The sequence below is a fragment of the Drosophila subobscura genome, chromosome J (assembly GCF_008121235.1).
Source record: "Drosophila subobscura isolate 14011-0131.10 chromosome J, UCBerk_Dsub_1.0, whole genome shotgun sequence".
In the NCBI taxonomy this organism is placed as follows: Eukaryota; Metazoa; Arthropoda; class Insecta; order Diptera; family Drosophilidae; genus Drosophila; species Drosophila subobscura.
The window spans coordinates 16,879,789-16,905,134 of NC_048532.1; the positions used below are offsets into that span (position 1 = coordinate 16,879,789).

General features: G+C 46.2%; 8 protein-coding genes across 14 annotated transcripts; 3 read left to right on the forward strand and 5 right to left on the reverse strand.

The window, feature by feature from the left end:
* Window positions 1-26: 26 nt before the first annotated feature.
* Window positions 27-1,646, reverse strand: LOC117895353 (general transcription factor IIH subunit 2). Its single transcript, XM_034802937.1, has 3 exons — window positions 1,488-1,646; window positions 1,089-1,430; window positions 27-1,026 (listed from the first exon to the last, which is right to left on the reverse strand). Exons 1-3 carry the CDS (start codon window positions 1,550-1,552, stop codon window positions 141-143), a joined length of 1,293 nt encoding a protein of 430 aa, XP_034658828.1. The 5' UTR covers window positions 1,553-1,646; the 3' UTR covers window positions 27-140.
* Window positions 1,647-2,946: 1,300 nt separating this feature from the next.
* Window positions 2,947-7,135, forward strand: LOC117895349 (myb-like protein Q). The gene is made up of 6 exons (XM_034802930.1): window positions 2,947-3,091; window positions 3,668-3,751; window positions 3,827-4,255; window positions 4,372-5,315; window positions 5,383-6,646; window positions 6,712-7,135. The coding sequence occupies exons 2-6, from the start codon at window positions 3,694-3,696 to the stop codon at window positions 6,807-6,809; spliced, it is 2,793 nt and encodes a 930-aa protein (XP_034658821.1). The 5' UTR covers window positions 2,947-3,091; window positions 3,668-3,693; the 3' UTR covers window positions 6,810-7,135.
* Window positions 7,136-7,247: 112 nt separating this feature from the next.
* On the reverse strand, window positions 7,248-9,102 carry LOC117895352 (tRNA (cytosine(72)-C(5))-methyltransferase NSUN6). Of its 2 annotated transcripts, none has more exons than XM_034802934.1 (2): window positions 8,929-9,081; window positions 7,248-8,853 (listed from the first exon to the last, which is right to left on the reverse strand). In XM_034802934.1, the coding sequence occupies exons 1-2, from the start codon at window positions 9,013-9,015 to the stop codon at window positions 7,606-7,608; spliced, it is 1,335 nt and encodes a 444-aa protein (XP_034658825.1). In that variant the 5' UTR covers window positions 9,016-9,081; the 3' UTR covers window positions 7,248-7,605. The 2 variants fall into 2 exon arrangements, with proteins under 2 accessions (XP_034658825.1, XP_034658826.1); XM_034802935.1 differs by having other exon boundaries at window positions 7,594-8,853; window positions 8,950-9,102.
* Window positions 9,103-9,282: 180 nt separating this feature from the next.
* LOC117895354 (ADP-ribosylation factor 1) lies at window positions 9,283-13,051 on the forward strand. 2 transcript variants are annotated; one of them, XM_034802939.1, is made up of 5 exons: window positions 9,283-9,385; window positions 11,310-11,624; window positions 11,694-11,803; window positions 12,005-12,130; window positions 12,462-13,051. In XM_034802939.1, the coding sequence occupies exons 2-5, from the start codon at window positions 11,477-11,479 to the stop codon at window positions 12,624-12,626; spliced, it is 549 nt and encodes a 182-aa protein (XP_034658830.1). In that variant the 5' UTR covers window positions 9,283-9,385; window positions 11,310-11,476; the 3' UTR covers window positions 12,627-13,051. The 2 variants fall into 2 exon arrangements, with proteins under 2 accessions (XP_034658830.1, XP_034658829.1); XM_034802938.1 differs by lacking the exon at window positions 9,283-9,385 and adding an exon at window positions 9,727-9,855.
* Window positions 13,052-14,116: 1,065 nt separating this feature from the next.
* LOC117894312 (ER membrane protein complex subunit 4) lies at window positions 14,117-14,926 on the forward strand. The gene is made up of 3 exons (XM_034801278.1): window positions 14,117-14,274; window positions 14,345-14,474; window positions 14,538-14,926. The coding sequence occupies exons 1-3, from the start codon at window positions 14,219-14,221 to the stop codon at window positions 14,850-14,852; spliced, it is 501 nt and encodes a 166-aa protein (XP_034657169.1). The 5' UTR covers window positions 14,117-14,218; the 3' UTR covers window positions 14,853-14,926.
* LOC117894313 lies at window positions 14,874-16,395 on the reverse strand. Of its 5 annotated transcripts, none has more exons than XM_034801283.1 (5): window positions 16,087-16,395; window positions 15,432-15,485; window positions 15,292-15,374; window positions 15,063-15,143; window positions 14,874-14,997 (listed from the first exon to the last, which is right to left on the reverse strand). In XM_034801283.1, exons 1-5 carry the CDS (start codon window positions 16,099-16,101, stop codon window positions 14,934-14,936), a joined length of 297 nt encoding a protein of 98 aa, XP_034657174.1. In that variant the 5' UTR covers window positions 16,102-16,395; the 3' UTR covers window positions 14,874-14,933. The 5 variants fall into 5 exon arrangements, with proteins under 5 accessions (XP_034657174.1, XP_034657170.1, XP_034657175.1 ...); XM_034801279.1 differs by lacking the exon at window positions 16,087-16,395 and adding an exon at window positions 15,557-15,730; XM_034801284.1 differs by lacking the exon at window positions 15,063-15,143 and having other exon boundaries at window positions 16,087-16,359.
* Window positions 16,396-16,738: 343 nt separating this feature from the next.
* On the reverse strand, window positions 16,739-17,335 carry LOC117894314 (single-pass membrane and coiled-coil domain-containing protein 4 homolog). Its single transcript, XM_034801285.1, has 2 exons — window positions 17,149-17,335; window positions 16,739-17,092 (listed from the first exon to the last, which is right to left on the reverse strand). Exon 2 carries the CDS (start codon window positions 17,087-17,089, stop codon window positions 16,913-16,915), a length of 177 nt encoding a protein of 58 aa, XP_034657176.1. The 5' UTR covers window positions 17,090-17,092; window positions 17,149-17,335; the 3' UTR covers window positions 16,739-16,912.
* Window positions 17,336-20,244: 2,909 nt separating this feature from the next.
* LOC117893883 (translation initiation factor IF-2) lies at window positions 20,245-20,900 on the reverse strand. The gene has a single exon (XM_034800654.1). The coding sequence runs from the start codon at window positions 20,861-20,863 to the stop codon at window positions 20,270-20,272; it is 594 nt and encodes a 197-aa protein (XP_034656545.1). The 5' UTR covers window positions 20,864-20,900; the 3' UTR covers window positions 20,245-20,269.
* Between the last annotated feature and the right edge of the window lie 4,446 nt (window positions 20,901-25,346).

Genomic DNA, 25,346 nt, shown 5'->3' on the forward strand with positions numbered 1-25,346 from the left:
TATAACGATGCAAAACACGCACGAAGTGGAATTGAACTGAATCGGTGTATATTACTCGCCCTATGCTACGATGGAGTTGTTGTTGGTTTTTAGTAACTATTTACAGTGCAGATGATCGGAGATGCAAATGGTTGGTGTAGTTAGATGCTAAACTGTCCACGCTGCTTGGACGTTCCGGCATGCACGTCGTCCGCGACGGTCTTGCTGCTCTGCTGATAGACCAGCCCATCGACGCCGGGTATGGTGTTGCAGCCCACGCAGGCGTGCAGCGTGTCGTGTATGAAGATATCACAATCGAGGCAGAACAGCTGCTTGCAGAAGCCGCACTTGAACACCGTCTTGTCTGCCAGTGGGCCAAAGAGTTTCATGCAAGCGTAGCATTCCGTGGTGCGCTCCGAGGCTTTCGGCAGCGATTCGAATGGAATTTCCTCAAAGTTGGGCACCGGGAAGAGATGATGGTACGAGCGGGCAAGATGTGGCGCCGAGACCAGAGTGAGACCACACGACTGACACTCGACGGGCAGTTCGCAGTACTTGCTGTTGCACTGCGGACAGTGGTGGCCGGTGGTGCAGAGCTCGCTGGGCTCCTCCAGATTCTCTATGTGGCACATGCACATCGAGAGCGGTGCATCCTTGCCCTCCACCTCGTTCTTACTGTGCGGAAAGCCCATGCGGATGAGCGAGTTGTGCTGTGTCTTGGCCGCCGGCGGCGGATCCACCTGCGACATCAGTTGATCCCGAAAATGTGCATCGTCCAGGACAGCGCCGAATGTCCCCCTCGTCTGTTGGGTCAGATATCGGGCGACGTGAATCTCTGCCGACAAAGAGATGACCGAACAGCGTATGCCCTCCTTCTTCAGCTCATCGATGGTTAGATTTATGTCCACGGGATCACAGGTGGTCAGGGAGCCCATCACGATGACAATCTCCCGCGATGCATGCGAAGGTACAACTTTGAGGGTCTTCAATGCCAAGTCCAAGCCGTTCTGCAGCGATGGCTCGCTGGTCAGCGGCACATTTGCCAGGCTAAGGGGAAACTAACCATTAGTACGCTGTCCATGCCATGCGGGGGACTTGTCGCTGCTTACCTTTCCAGTGCCTTGAGATGCACACGCGAGGTGCCCGTCAATTCGGTTATTTTCTCCGCTCGCTTCGCCTTCAGGGCAATAATGCCCATCTGGCTAATGGGATTCTGGTCGAAGAACTCCTCGATGAACTGATCCAGCAGCTTGAGGGTGCAGCGCAGCCGCGTGGGCTTCAGGTCGGGCACACTCATCGACTCGGAGCAGTCGAGTATGAGGAAGAGATGCCGCATCATTCCCAGACGATTCTGTTTTGCCTTTTGCGCCTGCCGCTGGCGCTTGGCCTTCTGGATAATATCCGCAATGGCCCCATCCAGCAGCCCATCCTCGTCGTCCTTGATGGCTTCCCTGAAAGATTTCACCACATTGAGTTTAGCGGATTTCTCATATATTACACAATATTACCATGTCTTCTCATAGCCCGTCTCCCAGCGGTACTCCTTCTGATCATCACGGTCGTCATCAGCCATGATATTTTATTTAGCTAAGCGGCAAACAGTTAAATAAACAATGTATTAGCGTAATGCTTCTTTTTTTGTATTTAATCGCCACAGTGAATGGCTCATTCCGAGTGACTGTTCAAATTTAACACACTGAACGCCCGCCTTTTAAATAGACACCCTTTGGTCAACAGAAGGTTAATCGGTATCGGTCAATGACATATTTACTCGATTTTAATATTCTGTTTAATATTGCCATCCAACTTAGACTCTCAGCTGTAGAACGACAATTTTCTACGATTGTACAATACGTTCGCCACAAGATTGGCCTACTCTTCATGACTTCTTTTATTGCATTGCCTACAAAAATAACGATTTACCTGAAAGGGTTGGAAAAAAAACGAAATAAATAAACACTTCGTTTTTAGAATGTTTTGTTTCTGGGCACCCAGTAGTATGTTCCTTTGTGTACCCTGTATCCGTTATTTAATTTAAAAATTTCGTTTCAAAGCTGCTCTTAAACATACGAATGTTTTTATATTATGCAACATTTGTTAAGATATCTCTCCAAAGCAGATTTACGAGCCAAAGATTTCCAGCATATCCTCAATTCGAGGACATCCTACCCTCCAAGGGTACTAAATGTTGCTTATTCCATAAGAAATGTTGGGGAACAATACTGCGATGGAGATTGATCGATATACAGTCTGGCCCTCAGAAATATACCGAAATATACTTTTCATTTTTCGAAATATACAGTAAATCCAAATTGTTTTCCACGATCTTGATATTACCGTTTAATATTACCAGCAGGAATCTCATATCTGAACATAAAGTTTTATAAAATAAAATAAAAATAAATCAACTACACAAATTTACCGGCAACGGTGAAAGTGTGTACACATGCATCGACACCCAAAAACAAAACATTGAGGGCTGCCATGTCTTGCCATCGAATAATAGTTTAACTCTCCAAACCAGTTCGTAAATTATTTACATAACGCTTATTATGCAACTAAAATTATAAAAATACTTCCTAGGTTTTATCTCATCAGTTCAACTATTTAATTTAAATTTATTGAAAAACATCAGGGTGCACAAAGTTACCATATCGGTAAATCATTTCACCACGCCACGCGACTGGCTTAGCAAGTGCTAATTTATGTGTACGAACGGAAAGGTCCACTACACTCTTGGTCGAGCATTTGAGCGCTGATTAATTCGTGAAACTACATTAAAAAGTGCGTACGTCTAATAGATTTGTGACGGGCTAGCAAAAAATGTGCTTCAATTTATACAATTAATAAATTCGACAATCGCAGATATAACCTACCAAATAGGAAATTTGGTAAACATCTCAGAAAGAGCTCATACAAAAGTCACCCTGGCCGCAGCAAAAGCAGCGCTGGCCTGTTTTCTGTGAAACCAGACACAGTTTTGTTTTTGGCATTCAGAGTTCACGCGGGCAATTGAAGGCAAGGTGTTGAAGTTGAAGAAATCAGTTGGAGTAACATTAACATTCAAAAAAACAATATAATCTTTAATTTGCCATCGATTTGGTTTATGAAGGTGTGTAAATGATTCAGTAAAATGTGGATGCAATTTTCATTGATTTATGTGGGACGCGAAAAGTTGAGAGACTGCAAACATAGCTGGTGTGCAATTTGAGCGGGAATCGGTATACATATTAAAAAGTGTAAATTACATGAAACAGCTATTAAATTGTATTGGATCCATTTGTACAACTGGATGCGATTACTATAAAACATGACATAAGCTGTAGAAATAAAAAAAACAGGAATTGCATAAATGATTTGTTTTTATATAAACAATTTAAATGCCCCATCGTGTGTACCATCCCCGTTCCCCAGTGTCAACCCGTGTTCCCTTTTTCTGCGTGAGTCCGGCTCGCTGCATTGCACTGCATTTTTTGTGTATTTTGACTGTAACCAAGGCGCCGCGCCGCTGCATTAGCGAAACCCACCATTCTGGGCACACACCGCAGACAATTGGCGTTGCCACCTATGTTGAGACAAATACACCACGGCACTGTACTTTTTCCTTCCCCTGTTGGCTGTTCCGTTTTAAAAAGCAAACAACAAATAAAAAGATTTTTAATTTATACTTTAAATGCACATTCAACAGAACCGTAGGCTTTGGTGTTGTGTATAATGTTGGCACAGGAGATAGCACCGACGGAAATTGGCAAGCACGCAAACATTATCGGAGGTAAGTGGAGCAAAAAAAAAATGGCAGAAAAATGGCAAGCAATGAAAGTAACTACTTTCGCTTTCACTCCCCCAGCTGCCCAGGAGGATCTGGCAAACATGGATGTTCTCGTGTGTGGACGCTGCCTGAAGGCCTACAACTTTGTGGAGGAGTTTCAGGCGCACAAAGAGGATGCCTGCGAAAAGGAGAATGCCAGCTTGAAGGACTCGCTGGACACAAAGCCATCAATCTGGGCATTTTCATTGTGGAAGGCCACGCAGCTGCACGCGCGCAAGGAGTCGAGTGCGAGTAACTCGTGGGCCATGTACCAGCATTGGGTGAGGCTGGAGGAGAGCGTGAGGGAGCCATGGATTGTGGCTGGCCGGACTATACAGTCCTTTGGCAAGATCGCACATGGACAGCTGCAGGATATGCCAGTGCGCATCACCAAGACGGTTGTGAATCCCAACAACAATAACAACACCTCGAACAGCAACAACAACACAAGCTTATCCCCAACCAGAAGTATGTTTAAATCTAAAGCAGACTCGTGATTGATTCAATGTTGATTCAACCCAGCAACATTCTTTCAATGTGACTGCAATGGCGAGATCGTTTATAAACTCAAGTCTTCTTTTCAGAATCGCCAACCAAGCTACCAACCGTGTCCAGCCAGCAGAAGGACATTGAGAACGAACGGCCCAAATCTAAGCCTGGTACCCCAACCCTGCCAGCAGCAACCACCGCATCGAGTGGTGGCGCTGTCAAGCCCAACAATCGCATAGCCACCCGTATTGATTCGAAGACCGAACAGCGCACCGAAGAGGCTGTGGAGAAGATCGTCGCGAAGCGCTACAATCCGAGACGCAAGACGCACGAGTATCTGGTCAAATGGGTGGATCGTTCGCATAATGAGAACACCTGGGAGGTGATGTCCAATCTCGAGAATGTGCCCTTCTTCTTGCAAATGTTTGAGAAGCAGCTGGCGCGACAGAAGCTGACCAGAGAGAAGGGTCTGGATGCGTTGAAGCGGCTGCAGAATCCGGTGCCCTCCTCGAAAGGTGATGCCGCAGCTCCACTCAGTCCAGCCCCGCCGCAGGCACAGGTATCGCCGACCTCTCGACCATCGCGCACTTCCAAAACCAAGGCCATGGATGCGTTCAAGCAGTGGGTGACAGATACAGCCGGCGGTGATGGTTCCTCATCGCCCTCCTCGGCCAATGACGATGAATCCGCCAACGAGCAGGAGTGGGCAGCCGCCGCGTCGTCGGGTCCCGCCAAACGTAAGTTCAATCAAACGGATTCCAGTATGGACGATAGCGCAGTGAACGAATCGGCGGATATGGAGGATCTCGAGGAGGATCTGCCCGCACACACTGTGAAGCGTTTAAAAAACGGCGGTAGCTCCGTGCAGCAGAGCAAGTCGCGTGTCCAGTCGGCTGAGCGGCAAGCGTCATCCAAGATAAATGGAAACTCTGCTGCGTCCGGAGCTGACAGCAACAAAATGGGAGAAATAATCTACACGGAGGATACCACCAGCTCTGGAATGTTTCGCAAACCCGAGATGCCAAACACTCTGCTCTCGGTAAATATCGAACATGAAATTATCTCCCTTAAAACTGTTCCTAAAACTTTCTTCCCATCCGTTACAGAAGAAGGATAAAGTAGAGTGTCCTGTGCGCTATCTTACCCGCTCGGAGATAGCCAGCAATAATACTGGCGTCTTCCGCGTTGAGCACTCGGAGCCGACACCACCCGTCACGCCAGTGGCAGCCGCACAGAAGACCAGCGCATCAGCCACGCCAGTGGCAGGAGGAGGCGTAGCCAAGAGACTGAGCGTGGCGCGGCCTGCACACTCCAAATCAAGTTCGCCCATAACTGTGAGCCAGCGCCAGCAGGTCTTACGACCCCCGGGTCAGGGTGGACCCATAACAACGACAGTGCGGCGTCCAATGGGTGGCACACCACAACAGACTCGCACACAGCCACCGACGAGAGCACATCCCGGCGGCCGACCACTGGCACGCGCTGGCCCAGGAACGCCGCAGCTGCGGCAGCAAGCGTCGCCAGCAGCTGGCTCCAAAGTGGTCACACCCGAGCAGAAGATCCTGCAGCTGTCCAAGTCCGGAGACTTGAAGGTCACGCGCAAGGTGGTTACCCGAGAAGAGATAATTGCCCAGCGCCAGGCCCAAGCCCGCCAGCAACGACAGGCCCAGCAATCATCCCAATCGCAGCTACAAAAGGTGCTGGCACCTGGGCAAAGGCAAAGGCTAGCGCCCAAGCCAGCGCCACAGCCCACGCCCCTCCAGTTGGAGCTGGAGGAGGAGCTGCACCATCATCAGGCCCAGTTGTGCCCCATCACGGGCAAGCTGATTGGCCACGAAGAGTCGCAGCTGCAGGCCGAGCAGGAGCAGATGCAGGAGGAGCAGCGCGAACAGCTGGAGGCAGCCGCACACGCGCTCTTGGGCGGGGATCAGCAGGTGCTGACCAACGAGGATGGCTCAGCTCTGCTGGTGAGAGGAGAAGATGGCACCGTCTACCAGGTGGCTGGCAAGAATGCCGAGGGACAGACCATATTGGTCACCCAGGGTCCGGATGGCGAGCAACAGTTTGCGTATGTGGCCGCCGCTGAGGGCGACGATCAGGATGTGCTCTCGCTAGACCATGCCGTGGCTGAGGCTGTCCAAGCTGGTGAGCATTCTGCTGCAGCAGCCACATCCGATGGCGAGCAAATTCTCGTCTCCATGACCGAAGAGGAGCTGGCCCAACACCAAGCAGCCACACTGCAGCAGGAGAGTTCTGGCACCGGCACGGGCACCCCGGTCTCTGCTCAAATTCACATCACAACCTCTGACAGCGATGGCATCGAATCCCAAATACCAGCTGAAGTAGTGCAAGCGGATATGCCCTCACCAGGTAAGCATCAATAATGCAAATCCTCCCTTCAACCGTTCATTAAACTCTCGCCAAACCTTTTCCAGGTGGAACACGTCGCGTCGTTTTGTTGCTACAGGATGGCAGTTTTATGATGACTGAGATGAACGAAGAGCAGTTCAAGACCCTCAACATCCAGACGTAAAAAAAACATGTTGTTAATAGTCTCTTAAGCTAGCACTAGGCGTAGCTCCTAAGCCCACACGATATACATACTGCATATATGGAATGAGAGAGCACTTGATCGTCGTTGCACCTGCGCGGCTTCGTTTAGGGGTAGTACATTCCCGAGAACACCCACTAATTAATGACATTTGGGGTACATCCCCATGACTAAACTGCACTTTTGGTTTTTTTCCTTCATTTTTTGTACAAGTTTTCTTTCCATAATTAATTATTTCGCCAACAATTCTTAGTGTGGAGAAAAGCTAAGCTGGAACGGCAACAAATAAACAAGCAACAAAAATCGTATAGATAATATTTGATCAATCAATTGCGGGGCGACTTATTAATTAATGGAAGAAAAGGGATCGAGATCTAGGCATTCTTTTTACCCTAATCCCTAACAAAAACACACACTAAATAATAATTAATTAAATTATAAATATAAATGTGAAAACGCCTGTTGGAAGGCCACAGATAGAGTGTGAGAAAAATGCATCGTTTTGCATTTAAACAGGAAAATACTCGTCTTAAGAAGTGCTAAAATAAAACATAGACTATAATTAACATTACGATAGATGTGAATTGTAAACTTCTCTAAGTAATTTTAACATTTAGAAACCTAAACAAAAATATCATCAATTTGTGTTGTTTATTTCATATTTGTGCCCATTCTGCAAAGAAATCTCTACGTTAGTGTTTCCGGCACTGGCAAAGCTCGAAACAAATATTTAAGGAATTCAAATTCAATTAAATAAACAACCGAATAACTTGAATAATCATTTAAGCTCCTTCTGAAATTTCGCTATAAAGAAACCCACAGTGTCGATATCTTTGCAGGGGCCAAAGCGCTGCAGCAGACTCGACTGCTTTGCCTCCAGATCGGGGAGTGGCAGGCCAGCACCACCGTACCGAGGTGTGGCATCCACCAGACGTAGCTCGGGATACTTTCGCAGCGCCCAGGCAACAATGCCCTCGCACTCGGCCTCGGTGACGGTGCAAGTGCTGTATACCAAGATGCCGCCAGGGCGCAACAGTTGCACGGCCTGCCCCAGCAGACGACGCTGAATGTTTGGATAGGACTGCAGCACCTTGGCCTGCTTAATGCTGCACAACAGCTGCGGACGGTTGCCCAAGCCGCTGCATGGAGCATCTAGAAGAATGCGATCGAAGCTGTCGCATGGAAAGGGTGGAGCTGCTGGGCAAGACGCATCGCTCGACGCTGCCACCGCCTTTGTGGAGTCAAAGACGTGCGCCTGTATGCTCTGATAGTTGTTCAGTTTCGTCAGCATGCCGCGCACGCGACTGGCAGAGTTATCCAACGCCACGACGCATCCCTGATCGCCCATTAGCTCGGCAATGTGAGTCGTTTTGTTGCCCGGAGCAGCACACATGTCCAGGATGCGTTCATCGGGCTGTGGGTCCAGGACACGCACGCATACAATAGAGGGCAGATTTTGTAGCAGGGCATCTGCGCTGCTGAGGTCGCCTAGCGAGGGCACGCCACTGACGTTTGATTGCATTTCAACGGCGATGCCTGTGGGAGCTTCATCTTTGTTATTGTACAGCTGATAGCGCTGCATTAGCACCTTGCCCACACCCACGAAAACCTTTTCCGAGCTCTCGTAGCGCGTAGTTGTGCCCCGCTTGCATTTGCCGGCCAAGTCTGCATAGACATTGGCGCATTCCTGCAGTTGTGTGTTCGACTCCATGGCCAGAACGCCGGGGGCATAAATGTGAGCTCCACGCAGCAGGGCAGCTCCGCAACTGGTGTCCACAATGATCTCTTTCAGCGTTGGATCAGGCTCACGCAGCACCAGTTCCGCCTCAAATGGCGCAATGCATAGTACTTCGGGCAGATCCGCCAGGCCATAGATCCTAGGAGCCTGCTGGCCATAGCGCTGTGCGAAATGCTCTTCCAATTGCTTCTTGTGCGTGTCCACATTAGTGCGCAGTCGGTTCACCCTGTAGGTGGTCACTCGTGGAGTCTGACAGAGCCATTCCAATAGCTGGGACAGAGCCGCCGACTGCATAAAAACATTATTATGAGATCAACAGTTTTAATATTTGAAAACCAGTGTTGCCTTATCGTTTCAGAGCACATGGTAGGGGAGGTTCCTCACATTGACTTTAAGAATTTCGGCTTCCAGCAAACTGTTGCCCACGAACGGAGTCTTTGGATAAAACATGGTTAAATACTTAACAAAACTACAACTTTGTAAAGCCGGCTGTATATACAAAACAACATATGTGCGTGCGTATATATTTTTTTTCGATATCTATCATGAATACATTTCGATATTTGTAATTTCCGCAGCGGTGACAGCCCTAGAGTGAAGAAGAGACGTGGCAGCATTTCGGAGCATATTTCATGGGTAACGTAGTTGTCCCACTCTAACACACGCCATGCGGCACCGTTTATGTTGGTGAGTTTGCAGTTTTTTCAACGGCAAGTGTATTCTCGGTCAAGTTTTATTTTGCTCTGTGATTTTTGACATTTCCAAGCAGAAATTTATAAAATTTCCGCTCAAATTTGTGTGCATTTGATTCAATTAGTTGGTGCGTATGTGATTTTTGTCGAGATCAGGGGTAGTGTATGAGAAACAATGGATTCATTTCCTGCCTCTAAAATGTGGACAATGTTGGTGTGCTAGTATTAGTGTACACACGCACACAAAGAACGTACTCGGCTGTGGGGAGTTTGTGGATAATAGTATTGTAAATCGCCCAAAATGTATCGTCCGAAAATTGTTTATTCGCTTGGGCACTTCAAATTTTCAAATTTCCTTAATTAAAATTCTTTGTTTACTTCTTATCGAACATTAGCTCAACGTCTTATATAATTTGCACATTTTCTTCGACTTTGGCCCCTTGATAAATGAATAAGTAACACTAATCGCCTGGCACATTGTCCTGATATCGATACTTTTCCCATCGTCATATTTCTCTTCACTATTCGGTGTGTGGTGTGTTTGGCAGCAGAGAAAATTTAATCAAAGAAAAATCCACAAAAGAAGCTCAAGTAATCGGTAAATAAAACGTGTAATGTGCAGTTGGACAAATGCCAACCTGGATTCATTGACACTGGTGCAGGATACTCTGAATATGGCTCTGTATTTGAGAAAACAAGGCCTTGCCGCCGTCGCATTTCACCAACCTCAAAGGGAGAAAAAAAAGCATACGTCACTCACACAGACGCACACTAACCACGTATAAGTTTCGGAGCAATGGCTCTCTCTGCAGCTAATTTGTACTTTACCGACAAGAAAAACTAAATGTGTGCATATACTACTGAGGATATCCTCAAGTCCTGCGTCTGTGACGTTGGCCAGGCTGGAAGCGGGGAATCTAATTCAACGGCACTGGGCGTTCCGTCCGAGTCGAACAACGTAATAGGCAACCCTAGAGTGTGGCTCATGGGTGTGCGAGTGTGTGCGTGCAGGGTGTTGGTGTAGCTGCTGCCTTCGCTTCTCGTCGTCGTCGTCGCTTGGCAAATAAAAGTTGCTACGTGTAGTTTTCGTTTTCCTTTCCGGCATACAATTTCTACTGTTCATTTCTCCATTTTGATTAGTTGATTCGGAGCAACATAAACAAAAAAAACTTTGGTAATTATCACTAAATTTGAGTGTATCGGAAATTGCGTGATGTTGCTTCTTCCCTATGTGCGCATTATGTTTCGTTGGCAACGCTTTGGTGTGCTTTGGCTCCTGCTCTGTTCGTTCGTGCGCGGGGTGGAGTGCGACGTTGAGGAAGCAACGTCTTCGGTTCTTTAATTAAAACTTTAATTGAATTGCATATTGGAGCAGGAGAGACGAGACAGCTGTAACTCACACAAAGCCACTTGGACTCTGTAGCTGGTCTGGCCGCCGGGTGACTCACCGCAGATTTTGAGTTGAATTTATAGTCTCAGTTCCGGCGCTGAGATTGCAAATTTCCCACTGGCTTTATCATTTTACGCGCATTCCCGTTTACACGTTTCGTGAATGAGGCGGGGTGGAAGAAGGCGACCCTCCTGCAGTGCCGCCGCCGCCGACTCGTCATCGTCTGCCAACAACAAAAATCGATATCTTATCAGCGCGGCACCCGCCGACATCGAAATTCGCAGCCAGCCACGAGCTGCGGGCAACACATTGAAATTAGGGGCACAAATATTATACCCATACTACGTCGGATATAACCAACGAGAGAAGCGCTCAACTTTCTCAAAAGTTACAAAGCAAAGTTCATGTCAGAGTGGTTTAATGGCACTATAGCTTCATTTCATAGGCGAATAGATGTGACTCAGTTTTGGAAGCTACCAACTCGTCAGCTTGGGGTAATGATTAAGACAAACAAAAGAGTTTCAGCGAGTTTTAGACAACAATTCAGTTGGCGCGTCAATCAAACCCTCTTTTGTTTTATTTGTCAGTTGATTCAGTACCAGTTGGCAGACTCACAACCATAGAAAGCATTAAAATATCTATTTTGTTTGGTTTATTTACAGATTCTCCAAGTCCAAGCACACAAGTCCAGAGTTTGCATATTTTCAACAGCATTTGCAACTCGGATTTGAACTTGTAATAATTCCAGCCAAGCAAGAAGGCAAACAGCAGCAGCAGAACAGAATTCCTACTCCTCCAATCAAAAGAATCGAAAGACAAGCCAGCAACTATGGGAAATGTATTCGCCAATCTATTTAAAGGCCTCTTTGGCAAAAAGGAAATGAGAATATTGATGGTCGGTTTGGATGCCGCTGGTAAAACCACAATTCTGTACAAACTCAAATTAGGCGAAATTGTTACAACGATACCTACCATTGGTAAGTCAGAGCAGCTAAAACTATTCCACTGATACTCATTCTGTATGTTTTATTCGATTCTCTCTCTAGGTTTCAATGTGGAGACTGTAGAATACAAGAATATTAGCTTTACAGTGTGGGATGTGGGCGGCCAAGACAAAATTCGTCCATTGTGGAGGCATTACTTCCAGAATACACAAGTAAGTGTCGGAATCTCGACAGCTATGGCAACAAAGACCAAATTCTAGATGATGTTAATAACTTGTTATGATTCTACTATGATTATTCAAAGTTTATTTTGTTTCAAGACGGGACTGATTTACCAATATGTAGCCCCCAAAGATCATTGCTTTAATACTCCATAGATACACTAATGGTATTTCTTGTTTGGTTCATTACAGGGTCTTATCTTCGTCGTTGACAGCAATGATCGAGAGCGTATCGGTGAGGCGAGAGAGGAATTGATGCGTATGCTGGCGGAGGACGAGCTTCGGGATGCAGTCTTACTAATATTCGCCAACAAACAGGTAAAGCATGAGACGAATCGAATCGAATCGGTTGCCGCCACATAACACACCAAAGCAAAGCGGTGACAAATGTTGAAGCTTCGTTAACGAACATGTGTGAGAAATGTACACAAGTTGATAAGAGCAATCGTCTGTGCACTTTGGTTGATTATGTGGTGGCCTGTAACTACTTCTAGATGATGTTAATAACTTGTTATGATTCTACTATGATTATTCAAAGTTTATTTTTGTTTCAAGACGGGACTGATATGCCAATTTATCAGCTAGAATATTTGTTTAAATTATGGAAATCCCTATTAATGCATGGCACCTTTCCTTGGCTTCGTTTTAGGATCTGCCAAATGCAATGAATGCGGCTGAAATCACCGATAAGCTCGGTTTGCACTCACTCAGAAACCGCAACTGGTACATTCAAGCGACGTGTGCAACTAGCGGCGATGGACTCTACGAGGGACTCGACTGGTTGTCCAATCAGCTGAAGAACGCTAATCGCTAATTAAACACACACTAAAACTACAACAACCACAACAACAACAAGATAAAATACACACTAACTTTGATTTCAAGCAAAGCAGAAGCAGAAAACAACCAGCAGGCAACAACGTCAGAAACACCAACAGACAGACAGACATCTGACTTAAACAGACACAGGAAAACGGTGGGAGAAAGAACAACAACAACAACAACAACAACAAAAGCAGCAACCGCAGCAGCAGCAACAACAAGAGCAGAGAGATCTTCGCATATAACTTAAAAGGCTCCTTCCTCCATCTCCTGTCCTGTCCGTTTACAAAACAAGAAACTGAAATTTTGAAAGAACATAACTTTTCAAGCAGCATATAAAAGAACGCTATAATTTAATTTAAATTTATATACATAATTATTGGATGTTTAAAAACGAAAAACGATTAAAAGAGAAAACCCCAACAACAACAACAACAACCAATCGCAAAAGAAAAAGGAAACACTAAAGTATATGGTATAAAAATGTCTTTTTTAAGTTATTTTTGTCCTCTCCCTCTCTCCTCCCCCTCATCAATATATATTTCTTTTTAATTTTATAAATATAAAAGTAATATTAATGAGAAGTAATAAACAACAAAAACCATTTTAATTTTTAACACCCTTCGTTTCGTGTCGTCGCTTGGCAAAACAAGAAAAGAACAAAAAACAAAAACAACCATAAAACAAACAAAACACACACGCATATACATAAAACCATATTAAAACGGAAAACGTACTATTTAAAAGGTAATTCTAAATAAAATTTAAATAAATAAAACCGGCTGGACATTTTTGTAATACGTGAAATACATTTATGTATCTACAATTTTTAATTACAAATAGATGTGCCGAGGAGGAGTCACGTCTTGAGATACCCCTTAGCATCTATAATATTAAAGTTTTTTGGGGACCAACTACTCCACCAGCGATATTGCACAGAGATTTAAAAGCAGCTCCTGATGGAATATGCTGCTGATAGAATATATTTCTGATCGAAGATACCTCTGATCCTGCATCTACAAGATACTATTGTGACTCATTTACTACATAATTTTCGATCGGGACGTGCCAGGACTTCCTGATTAATTAAAGTTGTTTAACTAAAAGACGGTTAATTGGGTTAAGTTCGTTTTTTCGGTATTTTTGGTATGTTTGTGTGCTTGAGACGTCATATTTATTCTACTCTGATGCAGGGTGACCATTTACATAGAGAAATGTAACTTTTAGTGCGCTTTTCTTGGTTGATCTTTTTAGTTTTAACCTTATTTTGCAATCAATACAATAAAAACAAGTCAGGAAAACCAGCCAATACTGTTGAAAATTGGCTGATGAATTAGATAAAACTATACTTATAGCGCTGAGAACTCTAGCTAGCTGGTAACATTAAGCAGAATATCAAATCAAGGAAAATGTTATGTATATACGGTATCTTTGCGGTATATTTTGAAAATGGGAAAGTATATTTCGGTATATTTATGAGGTTCTGAATTTTTGCAACACTAGACACCCTGCATGAAAAATTTACCCCGAATTGTACAAATTTTTAATTAAATCAATTGAATTAAATAAAAAGCAAACCTCAACATGTCTGCAAAGCAAAACTCAAAGAAATTCAAGTGGGCGTTGGACTTTAACGGAAGGTAAGAGCGGTGAAGCTGCACAGCAATGGATACACTTTCACGCTCCCTTTCGTTTTTTCACCCGTTCCAGCAAAAATGCGGAAATTCCATCTCCGCTGGGCTACAATCCCAGCGCGCTGGTGAATCAAACCGAAGTGGTACGCGATCAGCGTTTGGTTATCAAGAAATCATGGGATCTGGCTCTGGGACCACTGAAGAATGTAAGTGTCGACCGGCCCGTGCCGGCTGCAGGCAGAAGGTAATAACCTTTGGATCCATTGCAGATACCCATGAACCTGTTCATCATGTACATGTCCGGCAACTCCATATCGATTTTCCCCATCATGATGGTCGGCATGATGCTGGTGCGTCCCATCAAGGCAATGTTCACCACCCAAGTCACCTCGAAAATGGCCGAAGGCGCACAGGGCACTGGTCAGCGCATCGTCTACTTCCTGGGCAACCTGGCCAACGTAGCGCTGGCCCTCTACAAATGCCACAGCATGGGCCTGTTGCCCACACACGCCTCCGACTGGCTGGCCTTTGTACAGCCGCAAACGCGCTTGGAATATTATGGCGGTGGCATATCATTTGTTTAGTTTTGTAATAGCTCCGTGGCCTAGAATTTAACGCCACTTTATTTGATCATAGATAAATTTGTTTAAACTTTAAAGCCCAACTTAATCATCCAAGATCTTCTTTGCCTCCTTCTTGATGTCGTGAACAATCTGTTCAGCCGTCGACCTGCAGAGATGGGAATTCAATTAGAATGCGTTTCGGGGAGCTTTATTTAAAACTAAATATTTAACCTAATATATTGGATAAATGAGTCGTCCCAAATGATTAGTCGTTCCGCTCCCCATAGTTTGTTGTCTTGACTGCCGCCGAACCTCGTTAAATAATAATTAATAGCCATAACTAAAGAGTCAGTCGAAAGTTTTATTGTAACTATGGAGTTTTTGAGTGTTCGAGGGGGTGGTGGATGGTGTTCAGAAGGAAAGACAATGTCCGAGAGTTAGTAAAGATTATGGGAATTACTTTTTCTTGTTGTCATCAATGAGCTCTCGCAGCTTTTCGTTCATTTTCTGGACCAGCTTTTGGGGATCATCCACACGCGGCACCTGGGAACAGATTAGGGCATGGTATTAACAATTTCGGAGAAGGAAGCATTGCCGTACCTCATAGTTCTGAGATATGTAGATGCCCGTGTAAATTCCGGCTCCAAAGGTTAGCTGCAAGAGAAGAGCGAAAAAGAACAGTTAAAGCGGTTGACATTGTGACGTTTTGCCCCATTACGGCTGACCATAGAGAAGCACAGCGTACGCTTGAAGTTCCAAAAAGGTTTTTTTGGGCAATAAGGAAGTGCGTCCTGCATCTCCGGGCAGCAGCTGTAGGAGGGGCGACTGGTGCCCGCTCCACTTCTGGCCTTCAGCAGCTGCAACCCCAGTCCAAGCAACTTCATTTTTGGTTTCAATTAAAGTACAATATTAAATTTTTGTTGTTGAAATTTCGCCAGACCTGCGTCGCTTGCCAAAAAGTTAAGGTTTTATATTTTCAAGGTTTCCAGTTGAAATTATTCCAAGAGCTGACTGGGATCGTTATGTAACCTTGAAGGCGCTTGTCTAATATCCAAATTTGTTTGTTTCTTTGAGCCAAAATGTTGTTTTGTGGATGACGAGAAGCGGGTGACAACGCCACAACGTCATCGCCATAAAAAGATGCGACACAAATCGCTGATGTATCCATAATCCTGTTACTTTTTCTTCCTGCACACACAAGGGGCTTTTTTTTCTGCCCAATCACTATGGCATAATATTATTTAATTTAACTCACCAAAAATTTAAGCATTGTCGAATAACTAAAGCCACTTTTGCCGTCGCCCGCCGCCAGTTTAATGTGTAAATGAGACTGTGTGTGTGTGCACGAAACGTCAAACGCGGCTGTGCGTCTGTGTGTGTGAGCCAACAGCTGACTTCACGTTGAATTTTCTACAGAGATTAGATAATCACAGTTAGCGCTGATAACGTGCTGGGCGAGCTGACTGTTAAAAAAATCTGCACAAGCGAGTAATTTAAATTGAACTTGATATCCGATTTAATATTTAATTTAATTTGTCTTGCAGCAACACAGTTCAAATGCAAACGACAAGCGCTATCAGCGTGGTGGACTGGGGTGAAAAAGATATAGACAATAGCCAAATATAAAACCTGTTCGCGGTTGTCATGGTCATTGTTATAAGCTTTTTTCTTTGGCTGAACATTAATTAATTAAAATTTTAATTAATTAACATCGCGTTTAAATCAGAATTGAAGTTTTTTTTTTTTCGGCAATTTTTGTGTATTCAAATGTAACCGCCAATTCTTATTCACCTCTGCAACGCAGCTCTGCTTTGATTAAACGTTGTCTAGCACTGCTGCTGAAGAACAAAAAATTTAATTTAAATTCAGGGAGTCCTCCAAATTACACTCCTCATCTCAGGTTAATGTTAATGCAAGGTACTCCTTTACTTTAACGATACTTCATACGACTACATTTGTACAATAGACAACTTTAGACACGAATTGCACACTGGACAGGTAACATTTAAATTCAGAAAATATACTAACTTATGACTAAAGACATAGACGGTCAGGTGACGGTGTGCATGTGCCCCGTTGCACTAGGCAATGACTGCAGGCCGCGTCTTAAGGTAGACGAACAGCACCAGGAATAGCGCTATGACGCCCATGGCCGGCAAAACAATTGTACGAATTTTTCCCTGTATCTCCACATTATCCAATTTGCGCTCCTTCTTCTGCTTGCGCGTCTCCTTGACCTTGCCTTTCAATTGACGCATTTTCTGTAATTATTTAACGATTAAACATAGGAGTCTTTGATTATATTTGACCGACTTACGCTTTGGCTGGCAGTGCACACACCTGGATGGGAGAAACTTTGGTGACGTGTAGATGTTTTTTTTTGGAATGCGTACGCTTGCGTGTCGTGTTCTTCTGCGTGTGGATTTTGTATAATTAGAATAACAACAACAACGGCAGGGGAGCGACAGGTGGGGGGCCGGGCCGATGCTGTCGCTACATTCAACAAGTTTTTTTTTGTTTTTAGGCCATTGTTGCTATTGTTTTGTTTTCTTTTTGGTATTTAATGGCTTTGGCGAATGGCTAACTCCATGTGACTGTTCAAACTTAACACACTGAACGCCCGCCTTTTAAATAGGTAATCCTTTGTCCCAATTGGCGAAATAAAACTGCTTGTAAATGTTTATTGTAGCCACCCATTCCCCCTGTTTACGAATAAATTCGAATGGGCACCGTTTCATTCAGATAAACTGCGTTAAAAACCTTTAAGTTTCATCAATGTCTTAGTTGGCACTTAAACACCCATTGGTCAACAGAAGGTTAATCGGTCTCGGTCAATGACATATTTACTCGACTTTAAAATTCTGTTTAATATTGCCATCAAACTAAGACTCCCAGCCGTGGAACTACAATTTTCGCCACAAGATTGGCCTACTCTTCATGATTTCTTTTAAACGATTTAGCTGAAAGGGTTAGGTAAAAGACGAGATAACAAAAATATTTCGTTTTAAAAGCTGCTCTTAAACATAATAATACCTTAACGTTTTTATATTTTGAAAAATTTGTTTATATATCTCTCCAAAGCAGATTCACTTGTTTTTACATTGATTAAAGCCATAGATTTCCAGCATTTTCTCAATACGAGGACACCCGTCTCTCCAAGGGTACTAAATGTTGCTTTTTCCATGAGAAATGTTGGGGAACAGTGCTGATTAGTATTCGCAGCATGTTGCTGGTCCATACAAATTATGCCATGCCAACGATAAAATACGTAAGTGTGGATAGAATTCAACGTAAGTGGGGATGGGACAGGGAGTCTACTCTCTGCACTGAATATATAATTTTATTTTCTACAAGATTGTCCAGTTGTAGATGGGATTCCGCCGTTTTACGAGATGTTATTGTTATTAGAAGCGACAACAGGTGACCCTTAAAAGTATACCGAAATAGAGCTACTAAACTAAGAATATACCGATGAAAATCATAATAAAACATCGATAATTTTGATTATTTGGCGGTCGCAACCTCTTCTTTGAAAATAAAATGTAACTTTAATGTATTTTATAGATTTAAGGAATGCATTCAATTTGAAGTGATATACCATGAACTCAGTTTCGTAGTCAAAACTTGCGTAAAGTTTATAATAGAAGTGGAATAAGGAATACTCTTACAGTGTTGTAAAATGACAGTCTTGACAGTGCTGCCCATCAAAAGTCCAGATGTGCGCGCGATTTAAATTTGCTGTTCAAGTAAAATTACTTTTCTTTATCATTTTAAATTACTTAACAATATTAAATCAATTATATCTTGGCATAAGAGCATGCACACATACATATGTATATCTCTTGCCTGCCTGTCTACTTGTTACTCTATCGCTGTTTGGATTTTTGCAGCTCCTTTTTGTTATTGTTCAATTTGCCGCTACGGCGTCAGTTGCTTGTTTTTCATTTTCCACTGCGCTGCACGTTGGAAAACATATTCGCCAATGTAAAAACAGAAGCAGAGCCGCCCGACAACCGACTCCCGACTCCCGACTGATTGGTAACTGATACGGTGGCCACTCCGGGTGTGCTGCAGTCGACTCTCTGGGGCTGGTGTTGTGTCCCATATTTCTTTTTAATTACCCTGCCGCTGCTTGTGCTAAGCCCTCTCTGTGGGCCGCGCTCTGCGTTCCATGTGGCATGTGGCAGATATCAGATATGCCACTAACTGTTGCACCTTGCACCCTTCACCTCTAAATGCGATTTCAAAAATGTTTTGAGCAGTTCCAAATGCTCTTACGGGTCGTCGCGTCTCTCTTCTGTCTTCCGTCTGCTGTCTGCTGTCTGTGGCTTTGCCTGGGGGCAGTCACTGCTTAGGTTTCAGCGCATTGATTGGCCTCTCTCTCCCAGCTGGACACTTGATGAAGCAATAATAATGCAAAAATGTTTCTTGTGCCGTTGCAAATCGGGCGAGACGGGCACACGCCCAAGTTTGTGCATCGATAATGAAGCATCCATGCCAGCTCGTGGCTCCGCTCCTTCAGCCGCATTTTGGCATCTAATTTTCGTCCATGGCCATAAAAGGCAGCCGCACCGCGATCAGTTTGGACACGGATTATTGGCAACTATTTAGTCGTTGTGCCCCCAAAAATGGCCCAAAGCTGCCAACTGTCGTCACGTCACGGCCAGCCAGCCAGCCAGGCAGCAGCTCTGCGCTGCTCCGTTTGATTTGGCCTGAATAGTCCGCAGCAGCAGCAGCCGCAGCCTGTCCAAAATGCATGTTTCCTGCTGACCAGGCCCAATCTTAGGACGCAGCCAGAGAGCTCTTCTATCTTTTAGTTCTGGCCAACAACAACTCGAACATGACTCGCGACTTGTTCGTTAGCAAAAGAAAATGCAGCCAGCCCAAGTCTGCTCGTTGATTGGGCTTGGAGTCGGAGTTGGAGCTGGAGTTGCTGCTGGCCAGAGACTGACTCTTTTAGTTAAACTCCTTGTTTTGATTGCCAAGTCGTAAAATGATGGATTACCGAGTTGGGATTTACTTCTTGTTACGGTCATAATAGATTATCTTTGCTCACTCATTGTCGGAGCGGGCCACAGCGCTGCCCCTGCGCTGCCCCAGCTCCTGCCGCAATCTCCACAAATGCTCGTTAGCCTGTTGCCTACCGTTTGGGCTTAGCAGCTTAGCTTTCCGTCGTGTTCCTCTGCCTAAGCTGGTAGCCAGGAATCGTTGCAGATTTGGCATGTTGATGGAGCATGCCTAATCACATGGCTTTCGATCAGAAAGATCGGGCAAGAGGCAGCAGCCAGCAGGCAGCAGCCAGCGCGCAATTAAACTATGAACAAGATGAATTCCGGCAGCAGCCAGCAGACAGACTCGCAGCCAGTGTTCAACAATAACAATAAGCTTTTATTGGAATAATATTCTATGCAACTTCCCTCCGGCAGGGGGCTCTCCACTCAGCCAAAGTACGCGGCGTAGTACTGGGGCGCGTTCACATAGGCGGCCGTCGCTTGGGGCTGCAGTTGGGGAGCTGCCAGGAGCTTGGCAAACGCCGCTTGCTGTGGTGCGGCCAGGACTTTGGCGTACGCCGCCTGTGGCAGCTGTGGAGCGGCTATCAAATTGCCATAAGCCGCTGGTGGAGCTCCCAGAACCTTGGCGTATGTCGTGGGATGCACAAAGCCCACGGCACCCGCTGGATAGTAGGCGATTGTGGGCGTGAAAGGAGCAGCTGCGGGCACAGGGACTGGAACTGGAGCTGGAGCTGGCACAGGTGCCGCTATCTTGGGCCGCGTGGTCACCTCCTCGGCGGCATCATCCAGATCCTCCTGCGCCTCGCTGTTGGCCACGAGCCTCTCGGACTGCGGCTGTGCGGGCAGCGGAAACTGCCGAGCGGGCTTAAAGCCAGCCGCTGGATACGACAATTGTTGCAGGCGAAGACGTTGCTGCTGCTGCTGCTGCTGCTGTGCCACGCCCACATCCGCACGGACCAGGCCCAGAACAAAGAGTGTGGCCAGCACACAGGCAAGCGACGAGCTGAGTTCCATTCTCATGACTGACTGCCTGACTGAATGCACGCTGCTCGGGCCGTGGGTCTGGCATATATATAGGGGAAACACACGCCCCAAAGGGGGAGACACACTGCTTAAGATGCGGCTGGCGTGTGTGTAAACGGTCGAGAGGGTCACACTGACACTGACCCCAAAACAACGGGAGACACACACGAACCTGAAGCTCGCTGCATTTGCATTTGCAATTTGGTGGATTGTGGATTTGGTTACGCTGCATCCAATCATCCCACATCAATATGCAGTCAATGTTCTAGCCTGCGGCTGGTCACTGCTTTGGTTTGGGCATTTGGGCAATTGTTTTCCAGCGCGGACAGTTGCTGGCAGTTTAGTCACGTCTCAACCCCACCCGCGACATCCCCCCACACGTTTGACACTATAAATTAAGTCACAGCCAGCGCCGTGGCAGCTTGCGGATTCCATTGACATAATGGACTGTAAATCGATTGAGCGGACTGTCTGTCCCTTTTTTTCACAACTAATAACTTGGACAGCATTAGTCTTGGTTCGCCGGCCGACTGGCTAATCAATACAAAGCGAATTCATTAACTTCGGGCCGCAGGGACACTCCTACCGCATAAATTTGCCATAAGTTAGGATCGGGGCTGGAGCTGGGACTGGGGCTGGGATCTGTGGCGATGAGAAATGCTCCATAAATCCACGCGGAATGGCTGCGTCTTGTCTCTAGCCCAATATTTACAGCAATTTCAATAAAAATGCAGCAACTAATTGATGTAATTAATTTATTAAATTACATTTGCCACTTGCCAGCGCCCCTCTGCCCGCTCAGTGCCGGCCTGCTGCCGGTTTTTCCTGCCTCAACGCCTGCTCTGCAGCCTCAACGCCATAGGAGGCAAAGCTAAAAGAAATGCACAGAAGTCGCTGGTAGTTGGCAGTCAGTTTATGGGCCAGAGAAACTGCAGACTCATCGCCAGAACAGGGAGAGAGAGAGAGAGGCAGAGGCGGAGGCAGAGTGCTGTGGTCGTCATTAGCATGTGGCAGAAACGACTTGCGGCAACTGTACTTTGCATCGATTAACATTCGTTTATTGTTAATTGCTGGAGCCCAAAATTGGCCCATTCCCTGCCCTGTTCTGTGGCATAATTGCGGAAAATTCTAATCGCAGTTGCATGCATCACAATGAGGCAGGAGATGTTCCAGCTTCGTTTGCACAAATGGAGCAGCAGCAGCAGCAGATCTGCTCGTTGGCTTCTCGGAAATCTGCACATTGGATTTGCCAGAGAAATCCATTTCCAAACTGGGCGTCATATTTCAAAGGCAATCGGAGGCTGCCACGCATGCGCCGCGGCTCAGCCGCACCGCGGGATTTCTATGTGGAGTCGCAGTTGGACTGGGACTGGGACTGGGAGCTACAGTTGGAGTTGCAGAATTGATGCGCCCGCTGCACTCGCAATTAATATTCCAGCCGGAAGGGGTGGAGGGGCTGTGGGCTGGAGGAGCTCTTGGCCAGTAGCCGGTCTGTGGCTGCAGCTACAAGGCAAATTTCTCTAATGTCCCGCCCGGCTCGCTCCGTGATTTATTTTCGCTTTTAGTGTCTTTTATTTTATGATTTATGCGGCAACCGGTTGCGGGCTGCTCCTGTGACTCGAATCTGTGCGGTGCAGGTGATCATCCCAGGCCAAAACCAAGCCAAGACCCAAACCAACCCAAGCCCAACGCTGATTGACTGCAATTGTGTTGCTCGTCACGTTGGCTGTCGAACGATCAGGGGGCTATCCTCTCCCCTGGGACCCCTGGCATAGACGCAGACAAAGGCGGCGTCAACGACAATTGCGCGCTAATTATCGCCTCATGTGAAGGGGGGGAACACGCGGGGGGCACTCTCAAAGGCATTCCTTGCAGGCGTGAATTGAATTCCCTGCATCATGGACGCCTCATGATGAAGATGATTGGTAACTACTTCATTCAGACTGGGCTTTGACTTGCTGGCTTTTGATTTATGGCGCTTGGAAACGAAAGAAGTTTGCGCACACTTTTGCCGCAGTGCTCCATGAGTTGCAGGAATGTTGCAGGAGAGTCGCTAAGGCGCCTAAGTGGCTCGCTCATTAGCCTGGACAATGCGTTGGTATTTGGGTTAGCTCGGAGCCTGTAATGTGCGCAGTCATTGGATGCAGAGAGGGCTCAGGCCAAGCGCGGAAGTTTGCATCTGCAACTCTCTGCTGGCAGCTGTCGACGCCTTATCCCCGGACTGACCACTTCCTGCCGCCAGTCAAAAAATAGCTCAGCGGCAGGGGAGCAGCGTGCTGGAGCTCACATAGAACATAAATGGTTTGGTGTAAAATGTCAGTTAGCGGCACTGACAACTGTCAAAGCGATAAGACCACACACAAGACCCGAATGGCAGACTCAGACACGGACACGGACACGGACACGCAGCTTTTCAATTAGCTCTCGGCTGAGGCCAGGACGGGGCGCACGTTGCCGAGTTGCTTGGAATTTCGCTCAAGGTACATGCGATAATTGTGGAATTGCCAGTGGGGAATTGTGTGCCACATACTCGGATTAATAGCCGGATTTGTTGGCACGCCATCATCAGCAAGAAGAGATCCGAAAAAGGGGCAGAGGGAGCGCTGGGAGGATGCAAATCGTCTGTCGCTTTGATTTGCCAGCCAACTGAGAGCTGAGGTGTCTTACTTTGAGGAGCCACTAATTAGCCACTTGCCTGCTGCCATTCCATGCCACATGCCACATGCCCCATGCCACAGACAGACACGTGTCAACCGGCAGGCGTGTTGGCCTCAAGTGTTGCCACGAGAGACGCGACTCGTGCCGGTGCCGGGCCCGGGCCCTTTTGTCATCATCGTGGCTGTGGCTCTCCGCTCTGTGCGCTCTTTCCGCTTGCTGCATTCTGACAATTGAAAGCCAGGGAGCAACAGCTAGCTGCAAGCGGAGAATCCTGCCCTCTCCTTCTCCCGCACAACTGCGCGACTGGCTGCCACTTTCCACAGTGGGAAATTTCTCTGCTTGCTGCTTTTCCCGCGGTTCGGACTGGCAAGTTCAGGACACCACGTGGGCAAACACTGCCGCAGCCAACAGCCGCAACATTTGGCGACAAACAACATCGGGTTTCGGCTTTGCCACAAACTTGCAACAGGTTGCAGCTTGCAGTTGCTGCTGTTGTTGCTTTGGCTGCCGCAGATATCAAATTTCAAGTGCGCGCAGCAACAAAATGCCACAAAAACGAAACAAATTTAGCAACCGAAAGAGCAGCTTCAGGTGGGGGCTTGATGGTCTCCAAAATACTCTCTCGGAGGTGTCCAAAGCTGTGGCAGAAATACGCAGGATACGGCTGGAGTGTGTCCAAAATCTAGGCACATTGTTACAGCTCCTCTTTGCCTGTCTGCTGTTCCCTTTTATAACCCTTAAAGCTTCCTGTTTTAGCTGGGCTAACCCGCCTCGAAAGAGTGTCTTGAAAATGGACATCTTCTGGGCAAACTCTGCCTGCCACACGCGAACAGAAAGGAGCCCGTGTGGGCTGTGTGTGGCAGGCACAAGCTGCGCTGTGTGTGTGGCAGGGGGCAAGGAAAATTGTGCATGTTGCACTTGTCGATTGCTAGCAGCTCACCACTTGAAGGTTTCACAGCGAATGCCCACTCATTACCGAAAGAGAAACTCATTGGGGGGAGATGCACAATCAGAAGTCTATCCACTGGCAAAGCTGCCGAATTTCGTGGCTTTTTGGGTGGCTCACAGCCAAGCGAGAACCAAGGGGAGACTCTTATTGCTCTCCGAAGATGGGCAGAGGGACAGCCGGGAGTTGAAGGCTCCTTCCCGATGGTGCAGCAAAGTGCCAGATCTGTCCGCAGCTCTGCAAGATCTTCTCTAATTACAGCTGCCTCGATGCACCATGACACGGAGAAACGTTGCTGGAATGCAAATGGAATGCCTGTAGGCAAAAAACCCAACTAATTATGCCTTCGAGTGCCTCGGCAAATCATTCCCCGTAACAACAATTTGTTATTTGTCCGCTCTTTTCCCCCTGCCACGATAACCATTTAATTAATTATAAAGAATTGCATTTCATTATTTATGTACATACATTTATTTGTGTGTGTTTTTATGTACAAATGTATTTGCTCTGCTGCCTGCACAAACGCTTGCAATTATGCTCGGTTTTAATGCGAAATTCAATTAATAAATCATCATTGGATGCGTCTATGTAAATTTTCGTTTATTTGTGCAGTTTTTTCTTAATTGCATTCGCCACTGCCCGCCCCCCGCCATTGTTCGATACTGTTTTCAGCAGTGTTTGCCTTTCGAATTTATGATTATGTGCGCGAAATATTAATCGAATTAATCATCAAATGCAGCGCCAGAAAACCAATTTTATATTTGAACATAATTTATATTGTTTGTGGAACGAGTAGTTGGCCTGCCCAGGGTCTGCTTTGTGTGCTTTATAATTACGAAATTAAGTTACAAATTGTGAAAGGAGTCGATCGCACTC

What these genes read in the sequence shown, in the direction of transcription:
- LOC117895353 (XM_034802937.1), bottom strand. Translation starts at nt 1,552, where the DNA reads ATGGCTGATGACGACCGTGATGATCAGAAGGAGTACCGCTGGGAGACG. An exon ending in ACGGGCTATGAGAAGACATG is followed by an intron (nt 1,431 to 1,487) that starts GTAATATTGTGT and finishes GAAATCTTTCAG; the next exon opens with GGAAGCCATCAAGGACGACG. An exon ending in CATCTCAAGGCACTGGAAAG is followed by an intron (nt 1,027 to 1,088) that starts GTAAGCAGCGAC and finishes GTTTCCCCTTAG; the next exon opens with CCTGGCAAATGTGCCGCTGA.
- LOC117895349 (XM_034802930.1), top strand. Translation starts at nt 3,694, where the DNA reads ATGTTGGCACAGGAGATAGCACCGACGGAAATTGGCAAGCACGCAAAC. An exon ending in TGCCAAACACTCTGCTCTCG is followed by an intron (nt 5,316 to 5,382) that starts GTAAATATCGAA and finishes CATCCGTTACAG; the next exon opens with AAGAAGGATAAAGTAGAGTG. An exon ending in AGCGGATATGCCCTCACCAG is followed by an intron (nt 6,647 to 6,711) that starts GTAAGCATCAAT and finishes AACCTTTTCCAG; the next exon opens with GTGGAACACGTCGCGTCGTT.
- LOC117895352 (XM_034802934.1), bottom strand. Translation starts at nt 9,015, where the DNA reads ATGTTTTATCCAAAGACTCCGTTCGTGGGCAACAGTTTGCTGGAAGCC. An exon ending in TGAGGAACCTCCCCTACCAT is followed by an intron (nt 8,854 to 8,928) that starts GTGCTCTGAAAC and finishes GTTTTTATGCAG; the next exon opens with TCGGCGGCTCTGTCCCAGCT.
- LOC117895354 (XM_034802939.1), top strand. Translation starts at nt 11,477, where the DNA reads ATGGGAAATGTATTCGCCAATCTATTTAAAGGCCTCTTTGGCAAAAAG. An exon ending in TACAACGATACCTACCATTG is followed by an intron (nt 11,625 to 11,693) that starts GTAAGTCAGAGC and finishes TTCTCTCTCTAG; the next exon opens with GTTTCAATGTGGAGACTGTA. An exon ending in ATTACTTCCAGAATACACAA is followed by an intron (nt 11,804 to 12,004) that starts GTAAGTGTCGGA and finishes GGTTCATTACAG; the next exon opens with GGTCTTATCTTCGTCGTTGA.
- LOC117894312 (XM_034801278.1), top strand. Translation starts at nt 14,219, where the DNA reads ATGTCTGCAAAGCAAAACTCAAAGAAATTCAAGTGGGCGTTGGACTTT. An exon ending in GCGTTGGACTTTAACGGAAG is followed by an intron (nt 14,275 to 14,344) that starts GTAAGAGCGGTG and finishes CACCCGTTCCAG; the next exon opens with CAAAAATGCGGAAATTCCAT. An exon ending in CTCTGGGACCACTGAAGAAT is followed by an intron (nt 14,475 to 14,537) that starts GTAAGTGTCGAC and finishes GATCCATTGCAG; the next exon opens with ATACCCATGAACCTGTTCAT.
- LOC117894313 (XM_034801279.1), bottom strand. Translation starts at nt 15,715, where the DNA reads ATGAAGTTGCTTGGACTGGGGTTGCAGCTGCTGAAGGCCAGAAGTGGA. An exon ending in ACATATCTCAGAACTATGAG is followed by an intron (nt 15,375 to 15,431) that starts GTACGGCAATGC and finishes ATCTGTTCCCAG; the next exon opens with GTGCCGCGTGTGGATGATCC. An exon ending in TCATTTATCCAATATATTAG is followed by an intron (nt 14,998 to 15,062) that starts GTTAAATATTTA and finishes CCATCTCTGCAG; the next exon opens with GTCGACGGCTGAACAGATTG.
- LOC117894314 (XM_034801285.1), bottom strand. Translation starts at nt 17,089, where the DNA reads ATGCGTCAATTGAAAGGCAAGGTCAAGGAGACGCGCAAGCAGAAGAAG.
- LOC117893883 (XM_034800654.1), bottom strand. Translation starts at nt 20,863, where the DNA reads ATGAGAATGGAACTCAGCTCGTCGCTTGCCTGTGTGCTGGCCACACTC.